General features: G+C 65.7%; 4 protein-coding genes across 5 annotated transcripts; 1 reads left to right on the top strand and 3 right to left on the bottom strand.

Annotated features, from left to right (window-relative positions):
- Nucleotides 1–181: 181 nt before the first annotated feature.
- Nucleotides 182–12,211, bottom strand: LOC138825267 (mesothelin-like protein). The gene is made up of 16 exons (XM_070019663.1): nt 12,062–12,211; nt 9,697–9,826; nt 9,124–9,244; nt 8,007–8,127; nt 5,510–5,595; nt 5,245–5,371; nt 4,850–5,040; nt 4,453–4,543; nt 4,136–4,277; nt 3,211–3,398; nt 2,953–3,108; nt 2,749–2,876; nt 2,157–2,287; nt 1,265–1,359; nt 790–1,048; nt 182–604 (listed from the first exon to the last, which is right to left on the bottom strand). Exons 1-16 carry the CDS (start codon nt 12,209–12,211, stop codon nt 528–530), a joined length of 2,193 nt encoding a protein of 730 aa, XP_069875764.1. The 3' UTR covers nt 182–527.
- LOC138825361 (RNA pseudouridylate synthase domain-containing protein 1) lies at nt 12,019–14,726 on the bottom strand. Of its 2 annotated transcripts, none has more exons than XM_070019807.1 (6): nt 14,662–14,726; nt 14,052–14,245; nt 13,824–13,947; nt 13,507–13,609; nt 13,273–13,374; nt 12,019–13,028 (listed from the first exon to the last, which is right to left on the bottom strand). In XM_070019807.1, the coding sequence occupies exons 2-6, from the start codon at nt 14,231–14,233 to the stop codon at nt 12,628–12,630; spliced, it is 912 nt and encodes a 303-aa protein (XP_069875908.1). In that variant the 5' UTR covers nt 14,234–14,245; nt 14,662–14,726; the 3' UTR covers nt 12,019–12,627. The 2 variants fall into 2 exon arrangements, with proteins under 2 accessions (XP_069875908.1, XP_069875909.1); XM_070019808.1 differs by having other exon boundaries at nt 14,669–14,695.
- A 244-nt stretch (nt 14,727–14,970) lies between these two features.
- Nucleotides 14,971–24,091, top strand: LOC138825293 (chromosome transmission fidelity protein 18 homolog). The gene is made up of 21 exons (XM_070019689.1): nt 14,971–15,241; nt 15,656–15,803; nt 15,926–16,094; nt 16,421–16,513; nt 16,598–16,650; nt 16,781–16,910; nt 17,267–17,476; nt 17,856–17,953; nt 18,177–18,300; nt 18,385–18,533; nt 18,627–18,720; nt 19,479–19,577; nt 19,944–20,074; nt 20,477–20,624; nt 21,818–22,042; nt 22,125–22,274; nt 22,359–22,489; nt 22,907–23,051; nt 23,129–23,260; nt 23,725–23,782; nt 23,871–24,091. The coding sequence occupies exons 1-21, from the start codon at nt 14,971–14,973 to the stop codon at nt 24,002–24,004; spliced, it is 2,892 nt and encodes a 963-aa protein (XP_069875790.1). The 3' UTR covers nt 24,005–24,091.
- A 28-nt stretch (nt 24,092–24,119) lies between these two features.
- Nucleotides 24,120–25,870, bottom strand: LOC138825294 (guanine nucleotide-binding protein G(I)/G(S)/G(O) subunit gamma-13). Its single transcript, XM_070019690.1, has 3 exons — nt 25,826–25,870; nt 24,924–25,055; nt 24,120–24,225 (listed from the first exon to the last, which is right to left on the bottom strand). The coding sequence occupies exons 2-3, from the start codon at nt 25,019–25,021 to the stop codon at nt 24,120–24,122; spliced, it is 204 nt and encodes a 67-aa protein (XP_069875791.1). The 5' UTR covers nt 25,022–25,055; nt 25,826–25,870.
- Nucleotides 25,871–26,701: the final 831 nt, after the last annotated feature.

The following is a 26,701-nucleotide window of genomic DNA, read 5'->3' on the forward strand; positions in this document are numbered from 1 at the left end:
CTGTGACCCCACGCACGCAGCACCCTGAGTTCCCATGACCAGAGAAAGGGGTGCAGGGCCTCTAACTGGAGCCCGCGACTGTCCAAGGCCTTCCCGGCATGATAACTGCCCTTCCCGAGCCCCCAGTTTTGGGTGTGGGGGAAGGTCTGGGCCCAGGAAGGTCTCTGTGTCACTCCTAGCAAAGACACAGGTGGCAGAATAGCTCCACACTTTATTCAGATCCTCTCAACAAGGCAGTGACAGCCAAGGGCCGCCCGGACCGGCTGTCCTAGCAGCCAAAGGGCCTTCTGTTCCCTGCCGGCCTGGGCTTGTAGCTGGGCATGCTCCCTCTCCTCCCAGACCAGGCTCTGGGAGCCGAGGTATGTGGGTGGGGGGCCTCCTGGGGCCTGGGGTGTGAGGCTCCCGCTCAGCCTGGGCAGGCATCCAGCTCGGCTAGGCTAGCAGCTTTGTGAGCCTGGCTGTGTGGGAGCAGGGCTGCCCGCAGCGGCCGGGGTCCTGATGCCCGGTGCACAGCTCAGAGCCGTCCATTACAGCAGCAGCCACAGGAGGCCGGAGGGCAGGGCCACGGGGAGTGGCAGGTATCTCCGGAGGACCGGCAAGCTGCCTGTGGGTGGAACAAAGGAGGGCACCCGTCAGGCCCGGGGCTCACGTGGGGCCGAGGCCTCGGTCTGTGGCTACTCTCCTGGTCCAGTCGGGTCCCCTCTCCGCAGCTCCATGTGGGATGTGAGAGCGCAGGATCAAGAGTAGCTAGTGGCTGGGGAGGGGGCGGGGAGGGGGAGCGGGTCGAACCTGAGGCTGGGGCTCCGGCTTCATTCTCGGGCAGGCCTGAGGTGGGGGCCAGGTGGAGTGCCAGGTGCGTGGTCCAGGAGGGCCGGGGCGTCCCGAGGCCAGGGCCGGGGCTGCTGGGGTTGGCGTCCAGGCCCAGCTCCCTCAGAGCTGACCCGCTGAGGCTGCGCAGCCAGGAGCTGATGGTGGGGTGGCTGCGGGCCTTCTGCAGGTCCCCCACGTTCTGGCCCAGCAGCGAGGTCACGGTGCCCACGCTCAGGCTCTGCGTGGGGGCAGACAGGGGTGTGGGGGAGGGTCATGGGGAGGGGCGTGGGGGAGGGGGGCCGTGGCTGTCTCCTGGGCTGGGCACCACGCGGGTGGCGAGGCCCAGAGCCGGCCTGGAGGAGCGGCCCGGCCATGACACCAAACCCAGGGCTGGGAGCCCGGCCCGCCCTGCCCTGCCCCAGCCGCCCGCCACCAAGGCGGCCGCAGACCTCACCTGCAGCACGCTGGGGTTGAGGTTGGTGAAGGTGTCGATGTCCATGGAGACGTTGGCCTGGACTAGGTGTTGCAGCTCATCCACAGACGCGCCGCCTGGGGGCAGGGGTGAGGAGGGCAGGGGGGTGAGGGTGGGTCTAGGGAGGGAGGGCAGGGGGGTGAGGGTGGGTCTGGGAAGGGAGGGTGGGGGGTGAGGGAGGGTGGGGGGTGAGGGTGGGTCTGGGGAGGGAGGGTGGGGGTGAGGGAGGGCAGGGGGTGAGGGTGGGTCTGGGGAGGGAGGGCAGGGGGGTGAGGGTGGATCTGGGGAGGGAGGGTGGGGGTGAGGGAGGGTGGATCTGGGGAGGGAGGACGGGGGGGCGAGGGAGGGGGCAGGGGGGTGAGGGTGGGTCTAGGGAGGGAGGGCAGGGGGGTGAGGGTGGATCTGGGGAGGGAGGGTGGGGGTGAGGGAGGGTGGATCTGGGGAGGGAGGACGGGGGGGCGAGGGTGGATCTGGGGAGGGAGGGTGGGGGTGAGGGAGGGCAGGGGGGTGAGGGTGGGTCTGGGGAGGGAGGGCAGGGGGGTGAGGCTGGGTCTGGGGAGGGAGGGCAGGGGGGTGAGGGTGGATCTGGGGAGGGAGGGTGGGGGTGAGGGAGGGCAGGGGGTGAGGGAGGGCAGGGGGTGAGGGTAGGTCTGGGGAGGGAGGGTGGGGGTGAGGGAGGGCAGGGGGTGAGGGTGGGTCTGGGGAGGGAGGGCAGGGGGTGAGGGTGGGTCTGGGGAGGGAGGGCGGGGGTGAGGGTGGATCTGGGGAGGGAGGGTGGGGGGTGAGGGAGGGTGGGGGTGAGGGAGGGTGGGGGTGAGGGAGGGCAGGGGGTGAGGGAGGGCTGGTCTGGGGAGGTTGTCAGGGCTGCACTCACCCAGGTAGGGACGTATGTAGGGGTAGTATTCCTCTGAGCTCCTAGTACTGCTGAAGGCCTCCCGGGCCTTGGCGAAGAGCACGTTTTTCCGGCTCTGAGGGCAGGAGGAGATGTCCAGGGCCCCAGCCAGCCTGGGGTGGGGTGAGGCGGGTCAGGGTGGGAGCTGCTTGGCCCTCTCCCGCTCGGTACCAGGTTCAGCGGCCTCTCCCCCAGAGCCGTGTCCACCCAGAACCTCGGGGTGTTGGCAGATGAGATCAGATCCAAAGAATTTAGGCTGGATGGGGCTGGCAGGAAAGCCGGTCCCTGGCGTCCGTGGAGGACGGGAATCTGGCCCAGCCGCGTGGGGAGGGGCTGTGCAGAGTGGGACAGCGGGACGGGCCTCGCTGCCTGTTGGCAGCACCGGCGGGTGGCGGGGCGCCAAGGCCGGCTGTGGGCACGGAGGGGACCTGTCCTGCTGCTCTGGGCTTGGCACACTGGTTTCCAGAAGAGAGTAGACGTCACCCCGTTTGTGATACGTTGTGGTGGTGGCCGGGGGCATCAGCTCTTTACTGCCTCAGCCCAAACAGGACTCCGGCCAACCGCAGTTCCTCACCGGAGCTCGGAGGGCCGGATAGCCTGGATTTGCAGCGGACTCATCCAGCAGAGGCGAGAGCCCCCGATGGCTACCAGCAGGGCGCCGGTGACCGTGCCATTGTGGTCCAGGAACTTCTGTAAGACGGCCTGGCGGGGAGGGGGGGCGGGGGTCAGCTAGGCCCAGCAAACCAGGGGCCTGCGGCGTCCCCCGCTCCCCCCTCACCTCCGTCTGGTTCTGCAGGGCCCCGTCCGAGGCCAGCAGGGCCATGACTGTGTCTCTGGACGTGATGTTCCACTGGCTTATCTCCGCAAGGGAGTAGAGGTAAACCAGAGAGGTGATGAGACGCAGCTGGTCCTCAGGAATGCCGCCCGGGTAGATCTGAGGGGGGCCGGGGGGTGGGGTTGGAGGCAGCAGGCGGGCCCGCCCTCCCGGGCCTCCCCCTCCACCCGCGCGGGGGGGGGGCCCCCCCGGCCCACACACCTGGCTCAGCTTGGCCTTGACAACGCGCTGGCACTCGGCGGGCAGGGGGTGCTGCAGCAGGGGGTTCAGGTTGGCCCTGAGCACCGGGTGGCCCAGGCAGGCCCCCAGCTGCACGCAGTCATAACGCACCAGGAAGAGGTCATCCCGCAGCGTGGCCGCCGTGATGTTACCTCGGACACAGGATCTCCCTGTGGGGTGTGCCGATGACTGGGCTGGCCAGCCCAGACTCCAGCTGAGCAGTGTGTGTGTGTGTGTGTGTGTGTGTGTGTGTGTGTGTGTGTGTGTGTGTGTGTGTGTGGTGTGTGGTGTGTGTGTGTGTGTGTGTGGTGTGGGTGTGTGTCCTGGGCCTTGAGCCACGCCCCTAGCCGGCTCTCTGCTGGTTATTTCTTGCTGAGCAGTGTGTGTGTGTGTGTGTGTGTGTGTGTGTGTGGTGTGTGTGTGTCTGTGTGTGTGTGGTGTGTGGTGTGTGTGTGTGTGTGTGTGTGTGTGTGTGTGGTGTGGGTGTGTGTCCTGGGCCTTGAGCCACGCCCCTAGCCGGCTCTCTGCTGGTTATTTCTTGCTGCCCGCCCTGTGAGGAGTCCTGTAGCTGCTGGGGTCATAGGTGAGTGCTACCACACCTGGCTGCCCTGGAGAGATGGAGTCTCAAAAACTCTACTTTCTGGCTGGCCTTGAGCTGACATCCTCTGCACCTCAGCCTCTGGCCTGTGGCTGAGGACGGCCGGCTTGTGCCCACACCCCACCCCGCTGTGAGCTGAGAAGGAAGTCCTGCCCACTTCTCTGTCCCGCTACGGCGGCAGCGCTGTCAACCCTCCCTTCCACTTTGACCCCAGCCAGAACCCCCCTCCCCCCGCCCCGCACTTAACCTCTGACTGAGAATCTGGCCCAGATCAGATGGGCTTAGGGAAGGCCGCGATGCCACACTGACCTGTGCCCCGCTTGGGCCTCGAGGACACGGAGGGGGACTTGGCCTCCAGGAAGCTGGTGACAAAGTGCCTGGCATCTCTCTGTCTGAGCCTCCCTGCCCGGCAGGCGGCCACCACACTCTGGAAGAAGTCCAGGGCCACGGCCTGGCAGGGCGGATGTTGCCGCTCTGGGTCTCAGGGAGGGCCAGCCCGGTCCCTCCTCCTGCCCCCCTTGCAGCCCTGCCGTGCACTGACAGGAGGGCCGGGGCCCCGATGGCTCAGCGTGGACATGGACAGGCCACCGGTGACCGCGGCCAGCCCCACCCTGGCCTCCTCCTACCTCCTGCACCTGCTCCCACAGGCGCGGGCTGACATAGGCAGCCAGGGGTCCCAGGGCCTGCAGCCCCTCCAGCTTCCAGGAGCCAGGAGGCCTGACAGGAAGGGGACACTGCGTTGGTTCCCACGTACCACCCGCCTCTCGCTGAGCAGAGAGGGGACCCCGCGGTGTGTGAGGGGGGTCCCGGATGGTGCCCACACACAGTGCATGGGGCTGTGTGCTGTAGACACCAGAGCCTCCGGCCATGTGCCCGAGTCTGGAAGGCCAGAGTGGACTGAGGACCATGGCCCTCCACACCCAGGACGCTGCTCCCTCATCTCACAGAGGGGATGCCCGTCCCCCATCCCCGTCCCCGTCCCCATCCCCTGTCCCCGTTCCCAGTCCCGTCACCTTCACTTACCCAAGCAGGGTCCTCCCGCTGGCCAGCAGGGTGTTGAGGGCGGCTGCCTGGGCAGCGGTCAGCTGGGGGCAGCGTAGCAGGTTCTGCAGCACGCTTGGGTCCGAGGTCTGGATGCTGGCTGCATCCATGTCACATACCAGGGCCCCAAGAAGAACCAGGTCTGAGGCACTGAGCCGCAGGTGGGGCCCGCCCTGCAGGGACCACCGGTCAGTGGTGGGCAGGAAGCCCCGCCCTGCTGGTCAGTGGTGGGCAGGAAGCCCCGCCCTGCTGGTCAGTGGTGGGCAGGAAGCCCCGCCCTGCTGGTCAGTGGTGGGCAGGAAGCCCCGCCCTGCTGGTCAGTGGTGGGCAGGAAGCCCCGCCCTGCTGCCCACCCCCTGCTCTCTGGAGGTGCCTACCAGGCAGGTCCAGGCGGTTTGCTGCAAGGCAGCCCTCTGGTCAGGCAGGTTGGCCAGCAGCTGTGGGTCCCCCTGTGTGGCGCGGTGGGTGAAGGCCCGGCAGTCAGCTGCCCTCACCTGGCTCAGGCTGCAGACAGGCGATAGGAAGTCGGGGAGAAAAGGTTGGGCCTCCCTCACTGTCCCCTGCTGCCCGGGGCCCCTGCAGGAGAGGCTCCACCGTGGCTGTTGGGCATCCTGAGGGGAGAGGTGGGCCAGGGGCACTCACTTGTAGAAGAGCAGGAGGTCAGGAGGGTGCAGGGCAAAGTCCTCCTGGAGGCCGAGCCGCGCAGCGAGGTTGGCTAGGCAGCTGAGCTGGGCAAGGTGGGCAGCAGGTCACTCCATCCAGTCTGGACCGGCCCTGGGGGACACTGCCCAGCCCCTGCCCCCTCAGCAGTGTGCACGTTTTAGTGAACCGTTGGTGGTGTATGAGAAAACACCGCAGCACAGGGAAAAGTAAAGTGTGACGGAAGAAATGAGGCCAGATGGAGATAGCAATCAGTGTAAACGGGCTAACTTCGCTGCTGAAAGACAGACGCTTAGATTTCAGCTAGATCAGCAACTCAGATCTGTGGGGTGTAAAAACTGCACCTAAAACGAAGACAATTCAGAGCTGCATGCCAGAAGCTCGTGCCTATAATCCTAGCTACTCAGGGGGCTGGGATCTGAGGATCTCAGTTCAAAGACAACACAGGCAGGTAAATCCAAGAGACTCTTATTTCCAACTAACCATCAAAAAGCCAAAAGTGGAGGTGTGTCTCAAGTGGTTGAGCACCAGGCTTGAGCAAAGAAGCTAAGCAAGAGTTCAAGGCCCAGTACTGGTGTATGTGTGAATGCGTGTGTGTGTGTATGCACACGCACACATCCTACTCATGAAAGACAATTCTGTCAAATGTTCAAAACAATCTGGAAGCTTTGGCAAGTTGACTGTTGCTGCCATTTCTCCCGTTGGCAGTACTGGTGATTCCGGTGATCCGTGTTCCTCACCTGAGCCCCGGACTTCATTCCTCTCAGCTATTACACTTATGTGCACAGCTATGCCCTTCACCACCAGATCTGTGGCTCGTGCATGTCTGATATTAATAAGTTGCGTCTGCTCTCTGTGTTCCCCACCGTGGCCTGGCTGGGAGCTCTGATCTGTTCAAAGAAGCTTCATTTTGTGGATTTTGTCTTCTTCAGTCTCATTGGTCTTTTCTGTCACTTCCTTCAGATCTTTCTCCCTCCTAATGTACACTTTCAGTGCATAAACCCAAATAGCTACGATTCTAGCTACCTAGGAGGTGGTGAGCAGGAGGATTGAGTTTCTAGGCTAACTCAGGCCAAAAACACAACCCGCCCTCCCCCCGCATCTCAGCCAGTAAATCCAGTGATGGTTTGTGCCTGTGATCCTGGCCGCACCAGGTACTGTAGGTGGGTCGGAGTCTGGCTGGAACAAGAAGGGGCCACCCTAACTGAAATGGCCAAAGGGCAGAAGGAGGGCTAAGGGCGCGGATCAAGTGGTAAGGGTCCTGCAAAGCTATGAGTTCAAATTCCAGTACCACACAAAAGAAAGTTGAATATTTCATTTTCAAGTTTTTTGGGGGAGTTTTCCAGATATCACTCATTGATTTCAAGTTAGATTCCACTGTGGTCTGAAAGCAGACTTTTATTTAGATCTTTTGGCAGTACTAGCACTGGCTAGGAAGAAAAGTTAGCCCTTTTGTGCTTTGATACACTGGGTTTTTGGTTTTGTTTTTTTTTACAGTACTAGTTTGAACGCAGGCTCTCACATCCGCAAGGCGGACATTCCACTGTTTGAACTACATCTCTAGCCCCATTTTGGCACTGGTTATTTTTGCATGTGTGCAGGTGCTGAGGCTTGAACTCAGGGCTGGGGTGCTGTCTCTGGGTTTTAGTGCTCAAGGCTAATGCTCTACCACTTGAGCTCTACTTCTTTTTTTGGTGGTTCACTGGAAATGAGTCTTATGGACTTTTCTGCCCTGGCTAGCCTTGAACTGTGATCCTCAGATCTCAGCCTCCTGAGTAGCTAGGATTATAGGCATGAGCCACCTGTGCCCTGCTCTCTTCCTTTATTAAGTTGGGCTGAGGCTGGGGTGGGGAGGTAGAGAAAATCCTCAGCTCACCAGGGAGGCAGAGAACAAGCTGGAAACTCCAGAGACACCCCCCCCCCCCCCGCCGTGGGGCCAGACTTTTGGAGCCACTAAAGAGGCCGCATTTCTGTCTATTTTTGTCTGTTTTTGATAGTACTGGGTTTGAACTGAGCCTCATGTTTGCTGGGTAGAGGATCTGCTTGATCCAGGTCCCCAACCCATTTTGTTTTAGTTATTTTTCAGGTAGGTCTTGCCTGAAAAATAACTCGACTGGGTCACGTCCTCTCCTGACCACCTCCTGTGTGGCGCGGGTTACCGGCATGCGCAACCACATCCAGTCCGTGATGTTTCTGAAACTGGCAAATCTGCCCAGCCTAAGCTCATCAGCTGGGTTCCACCTGGAACCCTGGTCCCTCTGGACGGTCACCACATCAACCGACTACCCCTGCCGTGACCACCACTCTGAGGGAAGGGGGGTGGCCGGACTTCAAGGCCTGCATCCCCCCGGCCCTGCCCTGCCGTGGCTCTGCCCATTCCTCTGCTGGGGCCCTGGGCACCCATACAGGACACCTCCATCTGCAGCTGCCCGGGGATCCCGGCTTCCCCTCATGCCCTCACTCTCTTCACCCAAGTTACCTGCCAGGCTTTGAGGGGTACCCGCTTCGAGGCCAGGCTCCTGACCAGAGCTGAGAGCTGCTCCCGGGGTAGCTGGCTGGCTGGCTGGCACCAAAAGTCTTGCAGGAGGGCAGCGTTGGCCCTGGACAGAAAGGGAAGGCACTGAGAAGCTGGGAGAAGCTGGGACTGGCAGCTCTGAGAAAGGCCAGGCTACAGCACGTGGAATCAAGGTCAGACTGTTTCCTCTCACTGGGAGAGTGAGAGGCAGGAAATAGCTTTTCTTCCATCCATCCATCCATCCATCCATCCATCCACTCATCCATCAGCTATACATCCATCCATCATCCATCCACCCACCCATCCATCCATCCACCACTCATCCATCCATCATCTATACATCCATCCATCCATTTGTTCATCCATCCACCCTCTTACACATCCATGCACCCACCCATCCGGCCATCCACCTGCCCATCCATCCATTCATCCATTTCCTCTTTCAAGGAGCCCCCTGATGGGTGGATTCTTAGCTGTATGGGGGTTAAATGTGGCCACAAGACCAGCCGTCTCCTAGAGCCTTCCTTAGGTATGACTGCAGTGAAACGCATACGTAGAGAGTGTGTGTGTTCTGTGTGGGGTGACATTAGCCTGGGTTTGGCTGGTCCTACTTGGGTCCCTGCTCCTCCAGGACCATCCACTTCACTAAATGACCAGCTCACAGGGACTATGAATCCTAGAGAAGAGGAGGACAACTGTCCAGCCCAGGCGGGAGATCCCTGGATGCCAGGAGATGACCAAGTGGAGGAGAGCTAAGAGACTTGGGAAGAGGTGAGGATCTGGGGACGCACAGGTGGGTTAATGGGGTTTGAAGGCTGCAGGAGGCGGCTTGGGGAGGTTTGGGGGGACCTTTGGCAAGGTCCTGGCCCTTCGTTGTTCAAGATGGCTTTTACTTCTGGCTGCACTCTGGACAATGGCCAGGCGCCTTCGGAAACTGGACCTTGAGTGGGTGGCCGGGGATGCGGTCAGGCCTGAGACCAGAGCCCAGGGTGCAGGAACCCCACCTGGGAAGACTCTGGGCGTGGTCTCTCTTCAGGGAACCCCAACAGCGGCCCCTCTGCTCTGACCGGTGTGCACTCACCTGGCCCAGGGGTCAGCCGCTGTGGCAGCCAGCGCTGCCCGGGGGGCGCTGTTGGCCTGGGCGCTGGAGCAGTGGGCTGTGAGGGACAAGAGGAGGGCCAGGCCTGGGCTGACCAGAGCACCTGGAAGAGAGTGGAGCGCGTGCCGTCGGGGCTGCGGGGCCCCCGAGATGCCTGTGATGCCCACCCCGGGGGGCCCCCCCCGAGATGCCTGTGACGCCCACCCCGGGGGGCCCCCCAGATGCCTGTGACGCCCACCCCGGCCACGCCTCCCTGTGTGGAGGAACCGGAGCTGGTGTGGGAGGCTCACGGGAGCGCCTACGCGCACATGCGCGGGTCTGAATGTGGCGTGTGTCACAGGGCGTGAGCACACACCCATCATGCCTGTCCTGGCGTGGGCTCCTGTCCACCACCCGTGTGCCGGCGTGCGTGGGCGCGGCCGGCCTGGGAGGGGGGACGGCAGTGCAAGGATGCCAGGAAACCAGGCTGGAGCACTAGGCACCCCATCCCTCCCAGGCTGGGCACGGCAGAGCCCCCGGGGGCCCGGGCCCCCGTCCGTCCGTCTGTCCTCTCACCTGCTCTGGGTCCGGTGGAGGAGTGGCGGCGTGCACTGGTCATGGTGGCTGAGATGTCCCAGGGCAGCCAGGCACAGGCAGCTCTCGGGTCCAGGACCAGCGGGAGAGGAGGACCGCGCAGGATGCCGGCCTGGGGGAGAAGACAACCCCCCCATGGGCATCAGAGGGAAGGGGAGCGGAGCTGCCGAGCCGGCCTGCCTTATCAGCAGCAGGACCCCAGGGAGGGCCTGTCACAAACAGCAGGTCCCTCAGGCGGGGGAAGAGATGCCCTTATGCGGGGGCCACGCCAGGCTGGATGGGCCTGACCATGGCCAGGCCCCAGGCACCTGCACCACCATTGAGACCCAGTTCTAGGGACAGAAAGGGGCTGTGGAGAGCCGCTGGCCCCACGAACCCCGCACGTACCACCCAAAGCGGGGTGCCACCGACCCCCCAAAGCCCTGCACACACCATCTGATGGCTCTTGAGGCCTCTTCAGTCTCCTGGGCCTATGTAGCCTGGGAGAAAAACAGACTTACTGCCCAGTACAGAGTTCAAAAGAGAGGCTTGGCCCCTACCCCACCCAGTACCCGCCCCTCACCTGAGCAGGAGCAGTGCGGTCTGTGGTAGAGAAGGTGCTCGGGCCTCATGCACAGATGGGGCTGCTTTGGGCCAAATGGTTGCGGGGTGCAGGCAGCTGCAGATCGGTTGCTCCAGACACTGCTGATCTTAACCTCTGGGCACATCAGTTCCTGCGGCTGAGCTTTGCGTGCAGGGGTGGGGAGCAGGGACACTGTGTCTGCTTGCCTACATGCCTGGCTCGGTGCATCTGTCCATGCCTGGTGCCTGCCCCTGCCTGGTGCCTGCGGGGGACCCTGTGGGGAGGGGCTGTGCCGTGCGGGGTGACGATCCTCTCAGCCCCAGGGGGCCCCAAGCACAGCCGCACCTGGTCCCCGATCCTGGGGGAGCGCAATGCTGAGCTCAGAGTTGGCTGGCACCCAGGGCCAGCCCCGCCCGCGCCCCCGGGGGTGGGGTGAGCCTGTTTGCCATCTGTGTTGTGTCTGTGTGGAAGGGTGTGCGCTCCTGTGTCTCAGTCCTCGTGGGCCTTGCGCGCCGCTGCTCGGGGTCCCGCGTGCGTGTCCGGGAGTGCAGAGGGCTGGCTGGCTGCGTGTCCGTGGCAGGCTCCCTCAGGGCAGAGCCATGTGCCGGGACACACCAGGAGACTGCCCCCGTCCTGACGGCTGCAGCCAGGCCCCAGCAGCCCTGGGAGCACGGGGCTCCACAGTCCGGACTTGGGGGGCGGGGGCACATGGAGCCAGGCAGGAGGGTAGACCAGAGGAGGAACTTTCTGACTCTCCAGGGTCTAGGGCATCTCCCAGCTAACTGCAAAGAGCAGTGATGTCCCAGGCCAAACTGAGCCCAGCCTGGCCCTATGCAGCTGCAGCATCAACATCACCTGCACCCCAGGGTCTCAGGTGCCCCTATGCCAGCTTTGGGGGCCCCAGCTGACCTGGGCTGTGTGCGCTGACAGCTGGGGAAACGGCAGCCGGCAGCCTCTGCCTTCCTGACAGGCCCTCCCAGAGCCGGAGCACGGCAGGGCTCCCGGGACGGAGTGGAGAACACAGGCGGGCAGAGGCAGCAGAGAGGGAGGCCTAGGCGGCCTCTAGGGGTCTCGGGACAGCCCTGCCTGGGGGACCCGGGGGGGGGGGTGTCAGTCCCAGCCCCTGCAGGTCTCACCCTGCAGACGCTGCCTCTCCGGCAGCCAGGGCACCTTGGGGATAGAGTAAGGGCGGCGGCCGGCCGGCAGCGCCACCGTGTGGCAGCAGCAGGTGTGACAGCGAGGGGAGGGGCAGAGCCATGGGTGGTGGGCCCGTCCCCGAGGTGGGTTCTCCTGTGGAGCTTCCAGAAGCATCTCTCCTGAGCACTGCTGTGGGCCAGGAGGGCAAGGGCCCCACAGCGAGGAGGCCTGTGAAGCCCGGGGGTGAACCAGAAGGGAACAAACCGGATCCTCTCTGCTCTCCTGGCAGATGAAGCAGGCTCGGGACCCCGTGGCCCTCCCAGGAGCCTGTGTGTGCGCATGCACGCGCATGCGTGGCCAGGCCTTGTGGATCCAGACACAGGCTGCCACAAGGAACAGGCTTCAGCTGGCTGGAGGCTGATGCTTTTGGCTAGGAGGGCTGTGGGGTGCTGAGTTCCTGCTGAGCAGGTCAGCAGCCAAGACCCCCATGTCTGTTGTACCTGCCGGGAAGTCTCAGGGCGATCCTGGTTGCAGGAAGCAGGGCTAGCAAGGGTCTGGAACATTCCAGCCCGTGAATCAGGTACACCTGTGAAAGCTCTCAGGATTAACAACTAAGCATTTATTTATAATTCTAGATTCCAGCCGCACCAGCATGGCGTGGAGGTGAGGCCCGGGACTCCCAGAGACGGACATTGCCGCGTGGGAGTCCGGCAGGTCACACTGCGCTGCGGCCCTGAGCCCATACAGCAGACGCATCACACGAGGCTTGGTAGCCGGGTGCAAGTGGAGGGCGTCCATACTCCGGAAACAGGCAGAGGAGGCTGAGCCCAGGAGAGTCTGGCAAAAGCAAAGGCATAAGGCAAGCAGGGCGCAGGCTGTGGGTCCAGCCCGATGGAGAATTAGGGGCTCTGAGTGGAGCAAAGTGCTTCAGAATGCAGGAAATGGCTGGGCCAGGCCGGGGCCAGGTGGCTCTGCTGAGTCAGTGGGCCCAGGAAGGGCCCCGTCCGAGCAAAGGCTTCCAGGCCCCGGCTCCACCCCGCCCAGCAGCGTGGTCTCAAGCAAGTGTAGAAGACAGAGACCCTTGCACTGATGTTCCTGTTCCAGGAGAAAGACACTGGGTTCCTCCGGGGGAATGTTTCCAGAAAAGCCTTCCCAGGCCCAGTAGCCATCCTCCAGCCCCGGTGGCTTTCTGCTGCCCCTCCCAGCCCGAGCTCTCAGTTGTCTGGCTCCAAGGTCCACTCCGAAAGCCACTGCAGGCAGGAGGCTCGCTGGGCCTGGGTCTCGGGAGGGGGCCGGCCGGGCTCGGGTGGGGGGGCTGCAGGCCCGGGCTCCCCCTCCGTGGGGTCAGGGTCTGGGGCGGCCCGTAGGGCCTGCACAAGCTGGTCGAGGGGCTGCACCAGGGTGTGGGGGCTCCAGCAGGCGTCAAGGGCAGGCAGGAAAGGGTCTGGCGTGCAGGCCTCCACACACTCGGCCCGAGTGGGGATTCGCAGGTAGAAGGCATGCAGCATCATGCGGAAGGGCTGGTCCTCTGGGCCCGTGGCCTGCCCATAGGTCAAGTCGCCCACAACAGGGTGGCCAAGGGCGCTGCAGTGCACGCGAAGCTGGTGCGTCCGTCCTGCGGGTGGGGGAGGGAGGGTCAGGCGCCCCGTGACGCCGCACCCAGTTCTGCTGTGGAGCCTCACAATGGTCTCTGGGGCCCGCGCCTCCCCGTCCCGTGCCGACGAGATGTCAGGCTCTGAGGCAGAGAGACCCTCGGGGCCGCGGCCTAGCCACCCGCTCTGCCCAGGAGGTGGGGGACCTCAGGCAGACCACACTGCTTCCACCTCGGGGTCACACGGGGGGGGGGGCACTGGACGCACCTGTGAGGGGCTTCAGCAGCACCTTGGACACGGGGTCACCGGCGTACAGCCCGTGCTCCAAGACCACCAGTTCTGTGAGGCTTGGCTTTGGGTTCTCACAACCTGGGGGCAGAGAGGAGTGTGGCGGTGGGCTGGGCCAGCCCTGGGATTCCAGTCACCCCCAAGGCGCACCTGCCTGGGCTGGTGCTGTCTCTGCAGCAGGTGTGCACGCAGCCCCTGCCCCAGCCTGCGTACCCTGGGTGCCCTCAATGCACATGGTGTGGGTCCGGCCCTCCGTGCTGTTCCTGCCAATGGCATAGCTGATGGTCGTCTGGTGCTCCTGGACATGACCCCGAACCTGCCAAACAGGAGCAACCCCTTCAGCTCACAAGACCAGCCTGCCTCCGCTGGGAAGCCTGCCCTGTACCCAGTTGACCATCTGGAACCAGGGGCTCACGTTTGAAGCCTGCTGAAGTGGATAGGGAGTTTTGAGCTCTAACCCTGCCCCCCCCCCAACCACCTAGACTTTGCCAGAGCCAATCTACCCCCCCCACCCCATGCCCCCACCTCACCAGAGCCAAGTAGGCTTTGGTGACCCGCCGCTCCTTGAAGCATCTGTACGCGCTGCCTGCTGCTGCCTTGTTCAGAGCCACACATAGGGCGCCACTGGTGGAGAAGTCCAACTGGTGGCAGAACCTGGGCAGGGAGAGGAGTCGTGGTATTTTAGTCCCCAACTTCTGGGCGCAGTCCAGCGCCGGGTTGCTTCCCTGGGATGAGTACAGCCAGCTGTGTGTACCTACCTGAACCCGTAGCAGGTGTCGGGGTCGGCCAGCTCCGGGAAGCGGTGCCTCAGCTGCTTCTGCAGGGTCAGCGTTTCCCGCCAGGTCTTGCTGTCGATGCGCAGGTCCCAGTGCTTGTTCACCACCAGGAAGTCACTGCTCTGATACACAATGGACAGGTTCTCCATGCTGCCCGGCTCCATGGCCCGACTACCCTGTAGATGGGAGTGAGGCCTGGGGAGGAGAGCCGGGATCCCTGGCCTGCAGCCCCCCCCCCCCCCGCGCCACGCACCCGCACCCGCACCCGCTGGGGCCCTTATATGTGCCTCCCACCAGGACCAGGGCAGTGGCGTCGGCCGGGGCCGCCCGGCCAGGGTCTGCGCTCAAGAGGGCTCAACATGCCCGGGACACGGGGGGGACAGCTTGGCCGCCCACCTCCCCCGCCCCGCCGTCCGGTCCACCGCCCCCGCCGCGGCCCAGTTTCCGAGCGAGCACTGGGGCTGCGGCGCCCCGCCGGGTTTCCTCCCCGCCCCGCCCGCGGGAGGTCTGAGCGGCCGCTGCCCCCGCCCCGCCCCGCCCCGGCTTCCTCGTCCCGACACCGCCGCCTCGCCCCGGCCGCAGCCCCGCGTACCACTCACGGGCAGACCCCGCAGCCCGTGCCGCTTCCAGGCCCAGCCTGCGCGCGCAGCCCCGCCTCCACCCCGCCGCGGCCCGCCCCGCCGCGGACAGACGGCCGTGAGGGCCAATGGTGAGCGCCGCCATCCCGCGACTCCGACCTCTGAGACGTGATTGGACGCCCGCGGTGGCCAATGGCGGACGGCGCCGGGCACGCCGGCCGCTGATTGGCGGCGCCGGGACGTTCCGGGGGCGGGACGCGGCGGCTGCGCGGGCGGTTCGGAGCGCGCGGCCGGGCGGCGGAGCGGAGCTCGGGCCCGGCGGGATGGAGGACTCCGAGGCGCAGGGCGTGGAGGACGACTTCCACCGGCAGTTCGAGGCCGAGCTGGAGGTGCTGGCCGAGCTGGAGGGCGGGCCGCCGCGCTGCCCGGAGCCGGCCGGAGCCCCGCTCGGCCACCGCGACCCTCTGTCCGCGGGAACGCCGGCCCCGGCGCCCTGCGCGAGTCCGCGGCCTGGCCCGCGGCCCGGCTTCCAGGCGGCCGGGGCCGCGAAGCGGGCGGTGGGCGGCGTCGAGCCGGCCGGGCCCCCGCCTCCCAGTATGTGCGGGCGCCGGGAGTGCGGGAGCGAGAGGGGCTGAGGCACGGTGTGTGTGTGTGCGTGCCCGGAGCGCGGGAGCGAGAGGGGCTGATACACTGTGTGTGTGCGTGTGTGTGTGTGCGTGCGTGCCCGGAGCGCGGGAGCGAGAGGGGCTGAGGCACGGTGTGTGTGTGTGTGTGTGTGTGTGTGTGTGTGCGCGTGCGCGTGTCCGGAGTGCGGGAGCAAGAGGGGCTGAGGCACTGTGCGTGTGCGTGTGCGTGTGCCTAGAGTGCAGGAGCAAGAGGGCTGAGACACTGTGTGTGTGCGCGCATGTGTGCACATGCGTGCACGTGTGTGGAAGGGGTGAGGCAGGGAGGTTGTGGGGCTGAGATGGGGTGTGGGAGGGACCGTCTTTTCCTTGCTTGTCTCTGTAGCCCCCAGGGCCAAGCGCCCCAGACTGGAGGTGGTGAAGAGGCTGAACTTCGATTCAGAGATAGAGGAACCACCGTTTCCTGACTCCCCTCCTGGGGCCATCACTCCCCCGCTGAGTCCTGACGTTCCCCCAGAGCTCTGGGGTGTTGGGTGTGTGGCTTAGGGACTGCCAATTCCCTTACCTGGGAGGTGGAGTTCTGTGTGTGTGGGGGGGGGGGTGGAGGCCGGCTGGGCACTCTGGAAGATGGGAGCTGGACCTCGGCCCCTTCCAGGCCTCCGGACCCCGGCGCTGAGCTGGGCCCCGCACACGCCCTGCCGGCTCCCCGCAACCCTGTCTTGAGGCGGCCTCCCACCTTGGAGGACTACATCAATGTGACATCCACAGGCGGCGACCGGGCCTTTCTGGTGTTACGAGCAGACCCCACGGGCACTGGGGTACAGGTGGGTGCTGTCTAGGAAGGTGCTTACAGAAAGGGGTTCCCAGTGTGCCTTGTGGTCCCCGAAGGTCTTCTGCAGATCATATTTGCCCATTTTGCCAGCAGGGCGTGCCCACCGTCCACCACCCTGCGGGAGGTGGTCTACAGGCCACTGTGGCTGGCATGAGGCGAACGGATTCTCCGCCCTGCCCTCCCCTTGCTCCGCTCCCTCAAAGCTCTCGTCCTTTGGCTCCCATCTATGGAGACAGGCTCTCCTCTGTCTCACTTGGCCAGGTAGCTTCTAGGGGTGGGCACTGTATCCAGAGATGATGATGTCTTCTCCCCACCCAGAGCCCCCTCTCGAATGTCCAGTGGCGAGGCCGTGGCCAGCTGGACCTGCTGGGTGTGTCCTTCACCTCCCTGAAGGAGCAAGTTGACAGTGAGGTGGGGCCTGCAGTTTGGGCTGGGGTGGGAGGGAAGGGACTGTGCACTGGAGCTGTCTGACTTCAGCCTGTTCTGTTTGCACAGCGGCGGCAGCGGCTGGTTGAAGAGACCCAGCGTCTCTCAGACTTTCTGCACAGGTGACTGATGGCCCTTCTGCTCCTGGGTCCAGTGTTGGTTCCTGGACCAACCCTGTGGCGTACACAGTTAGCACAGTCCAGGTCAGGGGTCATAGCTGGGGCTTGTTAGCTCAGGACACATCCTCTCCAGCCTTAGGTCTGAAGAGGAAGAGGCCCAACCTGTGGGTGCTCCTGAGGAAGAGCTTGCTGACACCCCCCAACACTGTCTCTGGGTAGATGAATTTGCACCCCAACACTACACGGAGCTGCTCAGTGATGACGTGAGACTGTGTTATTGCTCAAATATGACTGGTGGTCGGCTTTCTCTGTTAGCTGTGGGTTGTGTTGCCAGCCTGTTACAGTGGTGTGGAGTTGTAGATGGGGAAACTGAGTCGGCATAGACTTGGCTTACTGCTTGTGAACCTGTGAGCTAGGTTAGGGGTTTGGGTACCTTTCTGGTGCTGGAGTTCCCTGGCTAGGGTGGGGAATTGGGTTCAGGGCTGTGAGGATACAGGCCCTGGTGTGAGATCTGCTCTTACCTATTGGCAGGGCCTTCCTCTGAGCCTGTGTTCCCGTCTGTGGTGGGTCTGGTGGCTCAGGGGACCTTTCCCTTAGGTCATGTCTCCTCCCCCTGCAGTTCACCAATCGCTGCCTTCTCAAATGGCTGAAGCTCTGGGACCTGGTGGTGTTTGGGCAGGAGAGGCCTGCCCGGAAGCCCAGGCCCAGTGTGGAGCCGGCACGGACAGGGAAGGAGGCCACAGCCCCTGGCAAGTGGAAAAGCCACGAGCAGGTGCTGGAGGAGATGCTGGAGGCCGAGCTAGACCCCAGCCGGAGGCCCCGGCAGAAGGTGAGTCCTGTGTTACCCTGGTGTGGACTCCCTGAGCCTGAAGGTCTGGTCTCTGGCAGCCAGTCCCACTGCAGCCTTAGGGGTCCTGAGATACTTTTAGTTCTAGAGGTTGGGCAGGCGTGACAACACCAGGGCTGATGGGAAGAGCCAGCGTCAGCCTTTTCTCTGGTTGTGTTTGGGCTTGAATCTGTTTCAGTGGTTAGATCGGTGACCGTGTTCACTGGAGGGCTGTGGAGGGCGCTGGGGTCATTCACGCGGTACTGGCTGTGTCAGTTCTCGCAGGGTCCTCTGCTCTGAGCTCTCTGCTTCCCCGTCTCCAGCTGTCCTGTGGGAGCTTCCCAGAGGCCAGGGCCGCAGAACCCCTTGTTCTTACCTGCAGGTGGCACTGCTGTGCGGGCCCCCGGGGCTGGGCAAGACCACGCTGGCACACGTGGTTGCCCGACACGCTGGGTACTGTGTGGTGGAGATGAACGCGAGGTGGGAGGCGTGTGTGCGCATCTCTGGTTGAGGGTGGGCTTTCTCCTGCGGGTGGGGGCTGGGGCTGTGGGTGGGATGACTCCCCGCGTGGGCCTGGCTGGCCTTGCTGGCAGCTGCCGTGTCTCGTGGTAGGCACCGTGTGGGTGTGGCTCTGGCACAGAGGCCGCCCTGTGGAGGGGCTGTGTCTGCCAGTGACCCCTCTCCTGGGCTCTACGCTGTGCAGTGATGACCGTAGCCCCGAGGCCTTCCGGACACGCATTGAGGCGGCCACACAGATGGAGTCGGTGCTGGGCGCAGGGGGCCGGCCCAACTGCCTGATCATTGATGAGATTGACGGGGCTCCTACCGTGAGTCCCTCCTACTTGCTGGGGCGCAGGGCGGCCGGGGGACTCAGGCCAAAACTCACCGGTCCCCTCTGCTCCTGCCCCAAGGCGGCCGTCAACGTTCTCCTGAGCGTCGTGAACCGTGGAGGTCCGCAGGAAGCGGAGCCAGGGACCCAGGCGGTGCCCGCGGGTGGAGGGCGGCGCCAGGCGGGTGGAGGCCTTCTGACCAGGCCCATTATCTGCATCTGCAACGACCAGTGAGTGGGTGTGCCCTGGCGTGGGCGGCCCCTGCCCTGGCGTGGGCCCGAGCCTGCCCGTGGTACGGCCAGTGCTGCACCTCCCTCCCGTAGGTTTGCTCCCTCCCTGCGGCAGCTGAAGCAGCAGGCCTTTCTGCTCCACGTCCCCCCGACTCTGCCCTCCAGGCTGGTGCAGCGGCTTCAGGAGGTCAGCAGGGTGGCTGTCAGTGGAGGCTTGGGGGCACAGGGAGCCCTGGCCTCCCACCCCGCCCCTATTTTCCCTCCTTTGAAATGCCTCCACCCCTTCTCCATCTAGTCCGGGTCCAGCTTGGCCTGTAGCCGTGGGTGGGTAGGCTATTTCCTGTGAGCCCTTGTTTTCTGTAGCCCCTCGCTTCCTGTGAGCCCATGTTTCCTGTGGGCCCTTGCTTCCCATGAACCCCTGCTTCCTGTGGGCCTGTTTCCTGTGAATCCCCTCTTCCTGTGGGCCCATGCTTCTTGTGGGCCTATGCTTCCTGTGGGCCTTTGCTTCCTGTGGGCTTTTGCTTCCTGTGGGCCTATGCTTCCTGTGGGCCTATGCTTCCTGTGGGCCTGTTTCCTGTGAATCTTCGCTTCCTGTGGGCCCCCGCTTCCTGTGGGCCCCTGCTTCCTGTGAGCCCAGGCTTCCTGTGGGCCCCCCGCTTCCTGTGGGCCCCCGCTTCCTGTGGGCCCCCGCTTCCTGTGGGCCCCATGCTTCCTGTGAGCCAGTTTCCTGTGGATACCTGCTTCCTGTGGGTCTGTTACCTCTGTGCCCATTTCCCGTGAACCCAGTTTCCTGTGAGCTCAGTTTCCTGTGAACCCCAGCTTCCTGTGAACCTGTTTCTTGTGGGCCCTCCAGGAGGGCTTGTTGCTTATGTCTAGGGATTGGACTCTGGGGCCAGTGGCCTGCGCTCGTGCTCTTGGAGCAGCGTGGACCGCCTCTTTCTCTAGATCTCCCTGCGGCAGGGCATGCGGTCAGACCCGGGCGCGCTGGCAGCCCTCTGCGAGAAGACAGACAACGACATCCGTGCCTGCATTAACACCTTGCAGGTGGGGGGTGGGAGGTGGGCGGGTGGGAGGTGGTCCAGGTTGGGGGGTGGGCGGGTGGGAGGTGGCCTAGGTGGGGGGGTGGGAAGTGGGGGGGTGGGAAGTGGGGGGTGGGAGGTGGCCCAGGTGGGCGGATGGGTGGCCTAGGTGGACAGGTGGGTGGCCTAGATGGACAGGTAGGTGGCCCAGGTGGACGGGTGGGAGGTGGCCCAGGTGGGCGGGTGGGTGGCCCAGGTGGGCAGGTGGGAGGTGGCCCAGGTGGGCGGGTGGGTGGCCCAGGTGGATGGGTGGCCCAGGTGGATGGGTGGGAGGGGGCCTGGGCAGTGGGCCAGGCGGGGCGCTGCCTCTCACTCTACCACCTGTGTCCAGTTCCTGTACGGGCGTGGCCGCCGGGAACTGAGTGTGCGGGATGTGCAGACCACCCGCGTCGGTCTGAAGGACCAGCGCAAGGGGCTCTTCTCAGTGTGGCAGGACGTGTTCCAGCTGCCCCGGGCTCAGAGGTAGGAGGAATGCCAGGCCAGCTTTGGCCCCAGACAGCCATAGTGCTCAGAGCCAGAGACGCCCGTGGTGTCCTGAGCTGGGCTCAGCACCCAAGCTTCACACCTAGTGCCGAGAGGCCTGCAGCCTTTGACCAGCCTTCAGGCTTCTCTGAGCCTCCTAGGTCCGTGGGATGTTGTGTGCTCAGGCTGGTCGCTGAGATGCCCTTCCCTGACACCCGCCCCAGCCCCCAGGTCAGTTCTGAGCAGTCTTCCTGCCAGGCCTGGGGGCTTAAGCCAGCCTCCGGCGTCCCCGGCCAGCCCTCTGGTGTCCCCGGCCAGCGCCGGTGTTGCCAGGATGACCCTCTGAGAGAGGCGGGTGCCCTGTGTCTCCCTGGACTCCCTGCCTCCCGCTTCTGCCTGCAGGCGACTCGTGGGTCAGGGCCAGCCTGTGCCAGCCCCGGCGCTTCCACACGGTGAGGGGGACACGAGCTCCCTGTCGCTGGCCTCCCAGCGTTTCCACCACATCCTGCGCGTTGCTGCCGCCGTGGGCGAGCATGAGAAGGTGGTCCAGGTACCCGCCTTCCTCTGAAACCCTGACGCCCTCCGCCTCCAGAGCGCAGGGGGCTGGGGGGGGACTGGCAGTGGGTCCCTGTGCTCTGCTGGGGTCCCGGGATGCAGGTTGTGGGTCTTCTGCTCTAGTCCAGGGTGGGCGGGGTGTCCTGGGAGCGAAGGAGCTCCATTTTGGATGTGGGTACCCAAGGTAGAGGTGGATTCTGAAGTCAGAGTCCTCCCCCTCCCCTGGAAAACCTGCCTAAGCTGCCTCCAGTGCTAAGCAGCTTTGGATTAGCAGCTGGGAATCTGTGACCCATCTGAAAACCTGGGGTGGGGAGGGAGGGGCCCACAGGGCTGGGTGAGGAGGGGCCATGGGTGGGGAGGACCCCACAGGGCTGGGTGAGGAGGGGCCATGGGTGGGGTGGAGCCCACAGGGCTGGGTGGGGAGGGGCCGTGGGTGGGGAGGAGCCCACAGGGGTAGGATGAGGAGCGGCCGTGGGTGGGGAGGACCCCACAGGGGTAGGATGAGGAGCGGCCGTGGGTGGGGAGGAGCCCACAGGGCTGGGTGGGGAGGGGCCGTGGGTGGGGAGGGAGGAGCCCACAGGGGTAGGATGAGGAGGGGCTGTGGGTGGGGTGGACCCCACAGGGCTGGGTGAGGAGGGGCAGTGGGTGGGGAGGAGCCCACAGGGGTAGGATGAGGAGGGGCCATGGGGTGGGGAGGACCTCACAGGGGTAGGATGAGGAGGGGCCGTGGGTGGGGAGGACCCCACAGGGCTGGGTGAGGAGGGGCCGTGGGTGGGGAGGGAGGAGCCCACAGGGGTAGGATGAGGAGGGGCCGTGGGTGGGGAGGGAGGAGCCCACAGGGCTGGGTGAGGAGGGGCCGTGGGTGGGGAGGAGCCCACAGGGCTGGGTGAGGAGGGGCCGTGGGTGGGGAGGAGCCCACAGGGCTGGGTGAGGAGGGGCCGTGGGTGGGGAGGAGCCCACAGGGCTGGGTGAGGAGGGGCCGTGGGTCGGTCACAGAGCTGGGCGCCGTGCTGCTGTCTCTGGTTGGGGCTGCTGTCTTCAGTCAGTGTGGGCTCCTTGGTCTGTAGCCACTTCCTAGCATTGGGAGCAGATTCCTCCACCCAGATCCACAGGGCCCCCTAGGTGGTGTCTGCCGTGAGGGGCAGGGTGCCAGGCCCAGGCGCGGCGCTGAGGCCCTGCTGCCCGCAGGGCTTGTTTGACAACTTCCTGAGGCTCCGGTTGCGGGACTCCAGCCTGGGCACGGTGTGCTCGGGCCTTGACTGGCTGGCCTTCAACGACCTGGTGGAGGGGGCCGCCTACCACGGCCAGAACTTCCAGCTCCTGTGCTACCTGCCCTTCCTCCCTGCGGCCTTCCACGTGCTCTTTGCCTGCAGCCACGTGCCACGCATCTCCTTCCCCAGCAGTCAGCAGGAGGTGAGCCGCCCCGCCTGCGCCACCGCCCGGCCTCCCGGCTCCGGCTTTTCCCAGCTCGGCCCTGGCTCACTCTCTGCCCCAGGCCCAGAGCCGCATGAGCCACACAAGGAACTTGATCCAGACACTGGTGTCGGGCATCACGCCGGCCACCCGGAGCCGGGCCACGCCGCAGGCCCTCGTCCTGGACACCCTCTGCCTGCTTCTGGACGTCCTCGCGCCCAAGCTGCGGCCGGTGAGCGCTGCGCACCACGGAGACGCGCGGGCTCTGGCTGCGGGGCCTCCCCTGCTCAGCCTCCTCTCCGCCCCCTCTGCCTAGGTGAGCACGCAGCTGTACAGCGCCCGGGAGAAGCAGCAGCTGTCCAGCCTGGTGGGCACCATGCTAGCCTACAGCCTCACCTACCGCCAGGCCCGCACCCCGGATGGGCAGTACCTCTACAAGCTGGAGCCGTGAGTCCCCCAGAGCTCACGGCAGGGAGCGGGGAGGCCGGGGGTCCCAGTGAGATGTCCACGGGTGGTCCAGGCCAGCGCAGCCGCGGCCGTGCTGGAGGCCCTGCTTGGGGAGCCTTGCAGAGACGTGCAGACTCGGCGTCTCCCTTGTGCGTGCCCGGCTCCCTTTGCTGTGACGCGTGGCTGCCGCAGGCTGGGTCCTGCTGCCCGCGAGAGGCCCGGGCCGCTTCAGCTTCTCACAGCACCCCCCTCGGTACAGCTGGGGGCCCTCGCTGTGGGCTCGTGTGCGTGTGCCAGGGGCGCTGACTGCCGTGGGACCGGGGGAGGCGTGGCATGGCACCCCCCGCGCCAGGTCAGGCGCCGTCGGTGTCTCTGGCTGGTGACCAGTGCCCTGGTGTTCTCTGACCACGTGAACAGGAACATGGAGGAAGTTTGCCGCTTCCCTCAGATGCCCGCCCGCAAGCCCCTTACCTACCAGGCCAAGCAGCTCATTGCCCGGGAGATTGAGGTGGAGAAGATGCGGCGGGCAGAGGCTTTGGCCTGGGCCAGAGACAACCCCCAGGTGAGCTGGCCCCCAGCCCCGAGGTGGACATGACCGTGGCCTGGCCCTGTTTAATGACCCTCACATCGCTCCTGCAGGTGGCCGGGGTCCCCCCAGGTCCTGCCAGCCCGCAGGGGAGCAGTGCTGAGAAAGGGGAGAAGCGGCCTGCCCTGCGCAGTCACGAGCAGCGGCTGGAGCACATGGTGAAGAGGGTGGCGCTGGAGGCGCAGGTGAGGGGCTGGGCAGGGCGGCCTTGCCGTGCGGGAGAGGCTGGCCGTGCGGCCTCTCGGGCTGGAGCACATGGTGAAGAGGGTGGCGCTGGAGGCGCAGGTGCGGGGCTGGGCGGGGCGGCCTTGCCATGCGGGAGAGGCTGGCCGTGCGGCCTCTCGGGCTGGAGGCGCAGGTGCGGGGCTGGGCGGCGTGGCCTTGCGGGAGAGGCTGGCCGTGCGGCCTCCCGGGCTGGAGGCGCAGGTGCGGTGCTGGGCGGGGCGGCCGTGCGGGAGAGGCTGGCCGTGCGGCCTCTCGGGCTGGAGCGGCTCCCTGGCCCTGGCATGTTGCTCAGAGGTGGTTGTGTTCTTTCTGCCCTGGGAAGGCTCTAAGTCCCTTCTCTCTCCTGATCTGCTGGCCAGACCCATTCCCCCCATCCTCCCCCCCCCCCCCCAGGCCACGGGTCTGATGGCTCTTTTCCCACCAGCCCGAGAGGGACTTCTTTGGACGAGTGGTGGTCAGGAGAGCTGCAACCCCAAGCACAGGTGTGTGGTGGCTGGGAGAGCCGGACCGGGGCTGGGGGGCGGGGGGGTGTAGGAGGTTAGTTGGGGTGAAACGGTGTGGTCCCCACAGAGGCCAAGGCTGCAGAGGACGCTGCCGAGTTGCGTATGGGCGTGGCCCTGGGCAGGAGCGAGGTGTGGTTCCGCTTCAACGAGGGCGTCTCCAACGCCGTGCGGCGCAGCCTGTACATCAGGGACCTGCTGTAGGCCCGCCCCAGGGCCGGCGGCGTTGCCCCCACTGTACGCAGACGCAGACACAGACACAGACACACACACAGGAAGGAGTCTTTATAAACCTGCAGCCGCGCTGCTCAAACCACGCTCACAGGATGGCACACTTGGCCTTCTCCACCCAGGGGTTGTTCTTCATCAGGTCGGGGTTCAGAAAGGGGTCCTTGGGGATCCCGTCCTCAATCCACTTCAGCAGCCTGTGGGTGGGGCCGGCATGAGTGCCCGAGAGTGCCAGCTGCCATCCTGGCTACCTGAGGGTGCGGCCCCTCCCAGCCCCCCCTCTGGCCCCTCCCGTGTCCTCCCCCACTGCCCCTCCCCTGACCCCTCCCAGTCCCCCCTCTGGCCTTTCCCATGCCTCCTCTCTGGCCCCTCCCGTGTCCTCCCCCTCCTCCCTGCTGGCCCCTCCTGTGCCCCCCCTCTGGCCCCTCCCGTGCCCCCCTCTGGCCCCACCCTTGCACCCTTGCCCCCCCCCCCTCCCCCCCCCCCGCTGGCCCCTCCTGTTCCCCCAGCCCCTCCTGTGGCCCCTCCTGTGTCCTCCCCCTCCTCCCTGCTGGCCCCTCCTGTGCCACCCCCTCTGGCCCCTCCCTCCCCCCAGCCCCTCCTGTGGCCCCCCCACCCCTCCCATGCCCCCCCTTTGGCCCTTCCCATGCCTCCCCTATGGCCCCTCCCATGGCCCCTCCTCTGCCCCCCACCCCTCCCCTACCCTCTCCCCTGCCCCCCCACCCCTCCCATGCCCCCTATGGCCCCTCCCATGGCCCATCCTCTGGCCCCTCCCATGGCCCCTCCCCTGCCCCCCATGGCCCCTCCCATGGCCCCTCCCCTGCCCCCTTGGTCCTGGCTCATGCAAATGAGCAGCCTGGGCAGGTGGACGAGGTGCTGGGTGGGCGGCACTCACTCGGGGATGCTCTTGGAAGACATCTCCCTCTTGAAGGCCAGCTGGTACTTGAGGCTCTCCACCTCTTTCTTCATCTGTGGGACGTCCCACTCCTCCATGGGGTCGGGGGCTTCGGAAGTCGCCAGCCTGGAGCTGGGGGGCAGGGGAGAGGCAACAGCCAGGGCTGCTCACCGCGCTCACGTCCCGTCCCGAGCCCCCAGGACTGAGGGAGGGGGTCCGGGCCTGGGGGCCGTCTCCTGCCAGCGTGGCCTGAGGTGGGGCCAGGGCGCGGGGCCCAGATGTCCCAGACAGCCTCGTCAGCCATGCCTCCCCTCCCCAAAGGAGCTCATTAACTGCAGGGCAAACTTCCATCCCAGGCTCTGCGCCGCAGTCCGCAGCCTCCCCGCCGGGGCCCAGGGTGCCCGCGCCAGCCCCCTCCCCCACTGCCCCGCAAGCCGGGGCCCCTGGGGGGGCTGCGTACCCTCCCGCTGTGCGAAGGTGGGATCCCCGGGCAGGACCTGAGCCCACGGCCCCGGGGTGTGGCTGCCATTTGCATCCCAGGCTGAGCCGGCTGAGTGCAGGTGTGGGATGCTGCCCCTGCCCTTCCCGTCTCCAGGGCATCCGCCAGTCCCTTCGTGCCCCACCCCGGCTACCTGGGCTGGGCTGGGCAGAGCACCCAGGGGTGTGAGGCTGCACCCCTTGGGCCTTGGAGCCTGGCCTGGGAGGAGGGGGTGGGCCAGAAGCCGGGCTGATGGCCTGCAGACAGGTTCCCCCAGAGCCTGAGGTTCGGGCCCGCCCTGCATGTGCTTGTGTCCCGACACGGCGTCCCGCCGCCCTGCCTTGCTCTCAGGAGTTGGGGTTGGGTGTGGAGGGTAGGGGGCCTTGGTCCCCCCTCCCTCCCGGCACCTGCTGGCTGAACTTACTCTGGAAGGTGACAAGCAGGAGCGTGTGGTGGGTAGCGGTGGTGGCTGGAGAGGCGGGCAGCGATGGGCAGCGATGAGCAGCTCTGCAGGGCTGGGCAGCAAGGCTGGCAGAGCCGGGCAGGGGCCCCGCCCACTCCTGCCACCTGGGGCCAGGCACCGCCTCACTGGGCTGGGCCAGGAGCTCCCCTGCCCCCGCCACTCTGCTGACCCCTCCCGGCATGCAGTGGGGCCCTGCAGGTGCTGAGGCCTCCGGGGCTGCCTTGGGGGCCAGTGGCACCCAGACCAGAAGGCGCCTTGGGGTGGAGAGAGGCCGGGACCCCTGCCCTGCCCTCTCCTGCCCTGCCCTCCCCTGCCCTGCCCTGCCCTGCCCTGCCCTGCCCTCCCCTGCCCTCCCTTACCCTGCCCTCCCCTGCCCTGCCCTCCCCTACCCTCCCTTGCCCTCCCCTGCCCTGCCCTGCCCTCCCCTCCCTTACCCTCCCCTCCCTTACCCTGCCCTGCCCTCCCCTACCCTCCCTTGCCCTGCCCTGCCCTCCCCTGCCCTGCCCTCCCCTGCCCTGCCCTGCCCTCCCCTGCCCTCCCCTGCCCTGCCCTGCCGTCACTGGCCTCCTGGCTGAAGGCCTTGGCCAGGTGTGGTGTCCCCCCTCTGCCCAGGGGCCTGGGCCTCCCAGGAGTTGCTCCCTGTGCTGTGGCTTCAAGTTGACAGCACCCTGAAGGAGTCTGGCTGGCTGGGGGGGCTGGGCGGGGCCTCTGGCTGGGCTGGGGGGGCCTGGGCGGGGGGCTCTGGCTGGGCTGGGGGGCCTGGGCGGGGGGCTCTGGCTGGGCTGGGGGGCCTGGGCGGGGGTTCTGGCTGGCTGGGGGGCCGGGGCGGGGGGCTCT

The sequence above is a fragment of the Dipodomys merriami genome, unplaced genomic scaffold, assembly GCF_024711535.1.
Source record: "Dipodomys merriami isolate MVZ:Mamm:240054 unplaced genomic scaffold, mDipMer1.0.p SCAF_137, whole genome shotgun sequence".
NCBI lineage: Eukaryota > Metazoa > Chordata > Mammalia > Rodentia > Heteromyidae > Dipodomys > Dipodomys merriami.

Coding starts and splice junctions, on each gene's coding strand:
- LOC138825267 (XM_070019663.1), bottom strand. CDS start 12,211: ATGGACGCCCTCCACTTGCACCCGGCTACCAAGCCTCGTGTGATGCGT. Junction 3,399..4,135: donor GAGGCCCAAGCGGGGCACAG/GTCAGTGTGGCA, acceptor CACACCCCACAG/GGAGATCCTGTGTCCGAGGT. Junction 1,049..1,264: donor TCAACCCCAGCGTGCTGCAG/GTGAGGTCTGCG, acceptor GCCCCCACGCAG/AGCCTGAGCGTGGGCACCGT.
- LOC138825293 (XM_070019689.1), top strand. CDS start 14,971: ATGGAGGACTCCGAGGCGCAGGGCGTGGAGGACGACTTCCACCGGCAG. Junction 15,242..15,655: donor GGCCGGGCCCCCGCCTCCCA/GTATGTGCGGGC, acceptor TTGTCTCTGTAG/CCCCCAGGGCCAAGCGCCCC. Junction 20,625..21,817: donor AGCATGAGAAGGTGGTCCAG/GTACCCGCCTTC, acceptor TGCTGCCCGCAG/GGCTTGTTTGACAACTTCCT.
- LOC138825294 (XM_070019690.1), bottom strand. CDS start 25,021: ATGGAGGAGTGGGACGTCCCACAGATGAAGAAAGAGGTGGAGAGCCTC. Junction 24,226..24,923: donor TCTTCCAAGAGCATCCCCGA/GTGAGTGCCGCC, acceptor CCCCACCCACAG/GCTGCTGAAGTGGATTGAGG.
- LOC138825361 (XM_070019807.1), bottom strand. CDS start 14,233: ATGGAGCCGGGCAGCATGGAGAACCTGTCCATTGTGTATCAGAGCAGT. Junction 13,610..13,823: donor CCAAAGCCTACTTGGCTCTG/GTGAGGTGGGGG, acceptor CCTGTTTGGCAG/GTTCGGGGTCATGTCCAGGA. Junction 13,375..13,506: donor GTGCATTGAGGGCACCCAGG/GTACGCAGGCTG, acceptor CTCTGCCCCCAG/GTTGTGAGAACCCAAAGCCA.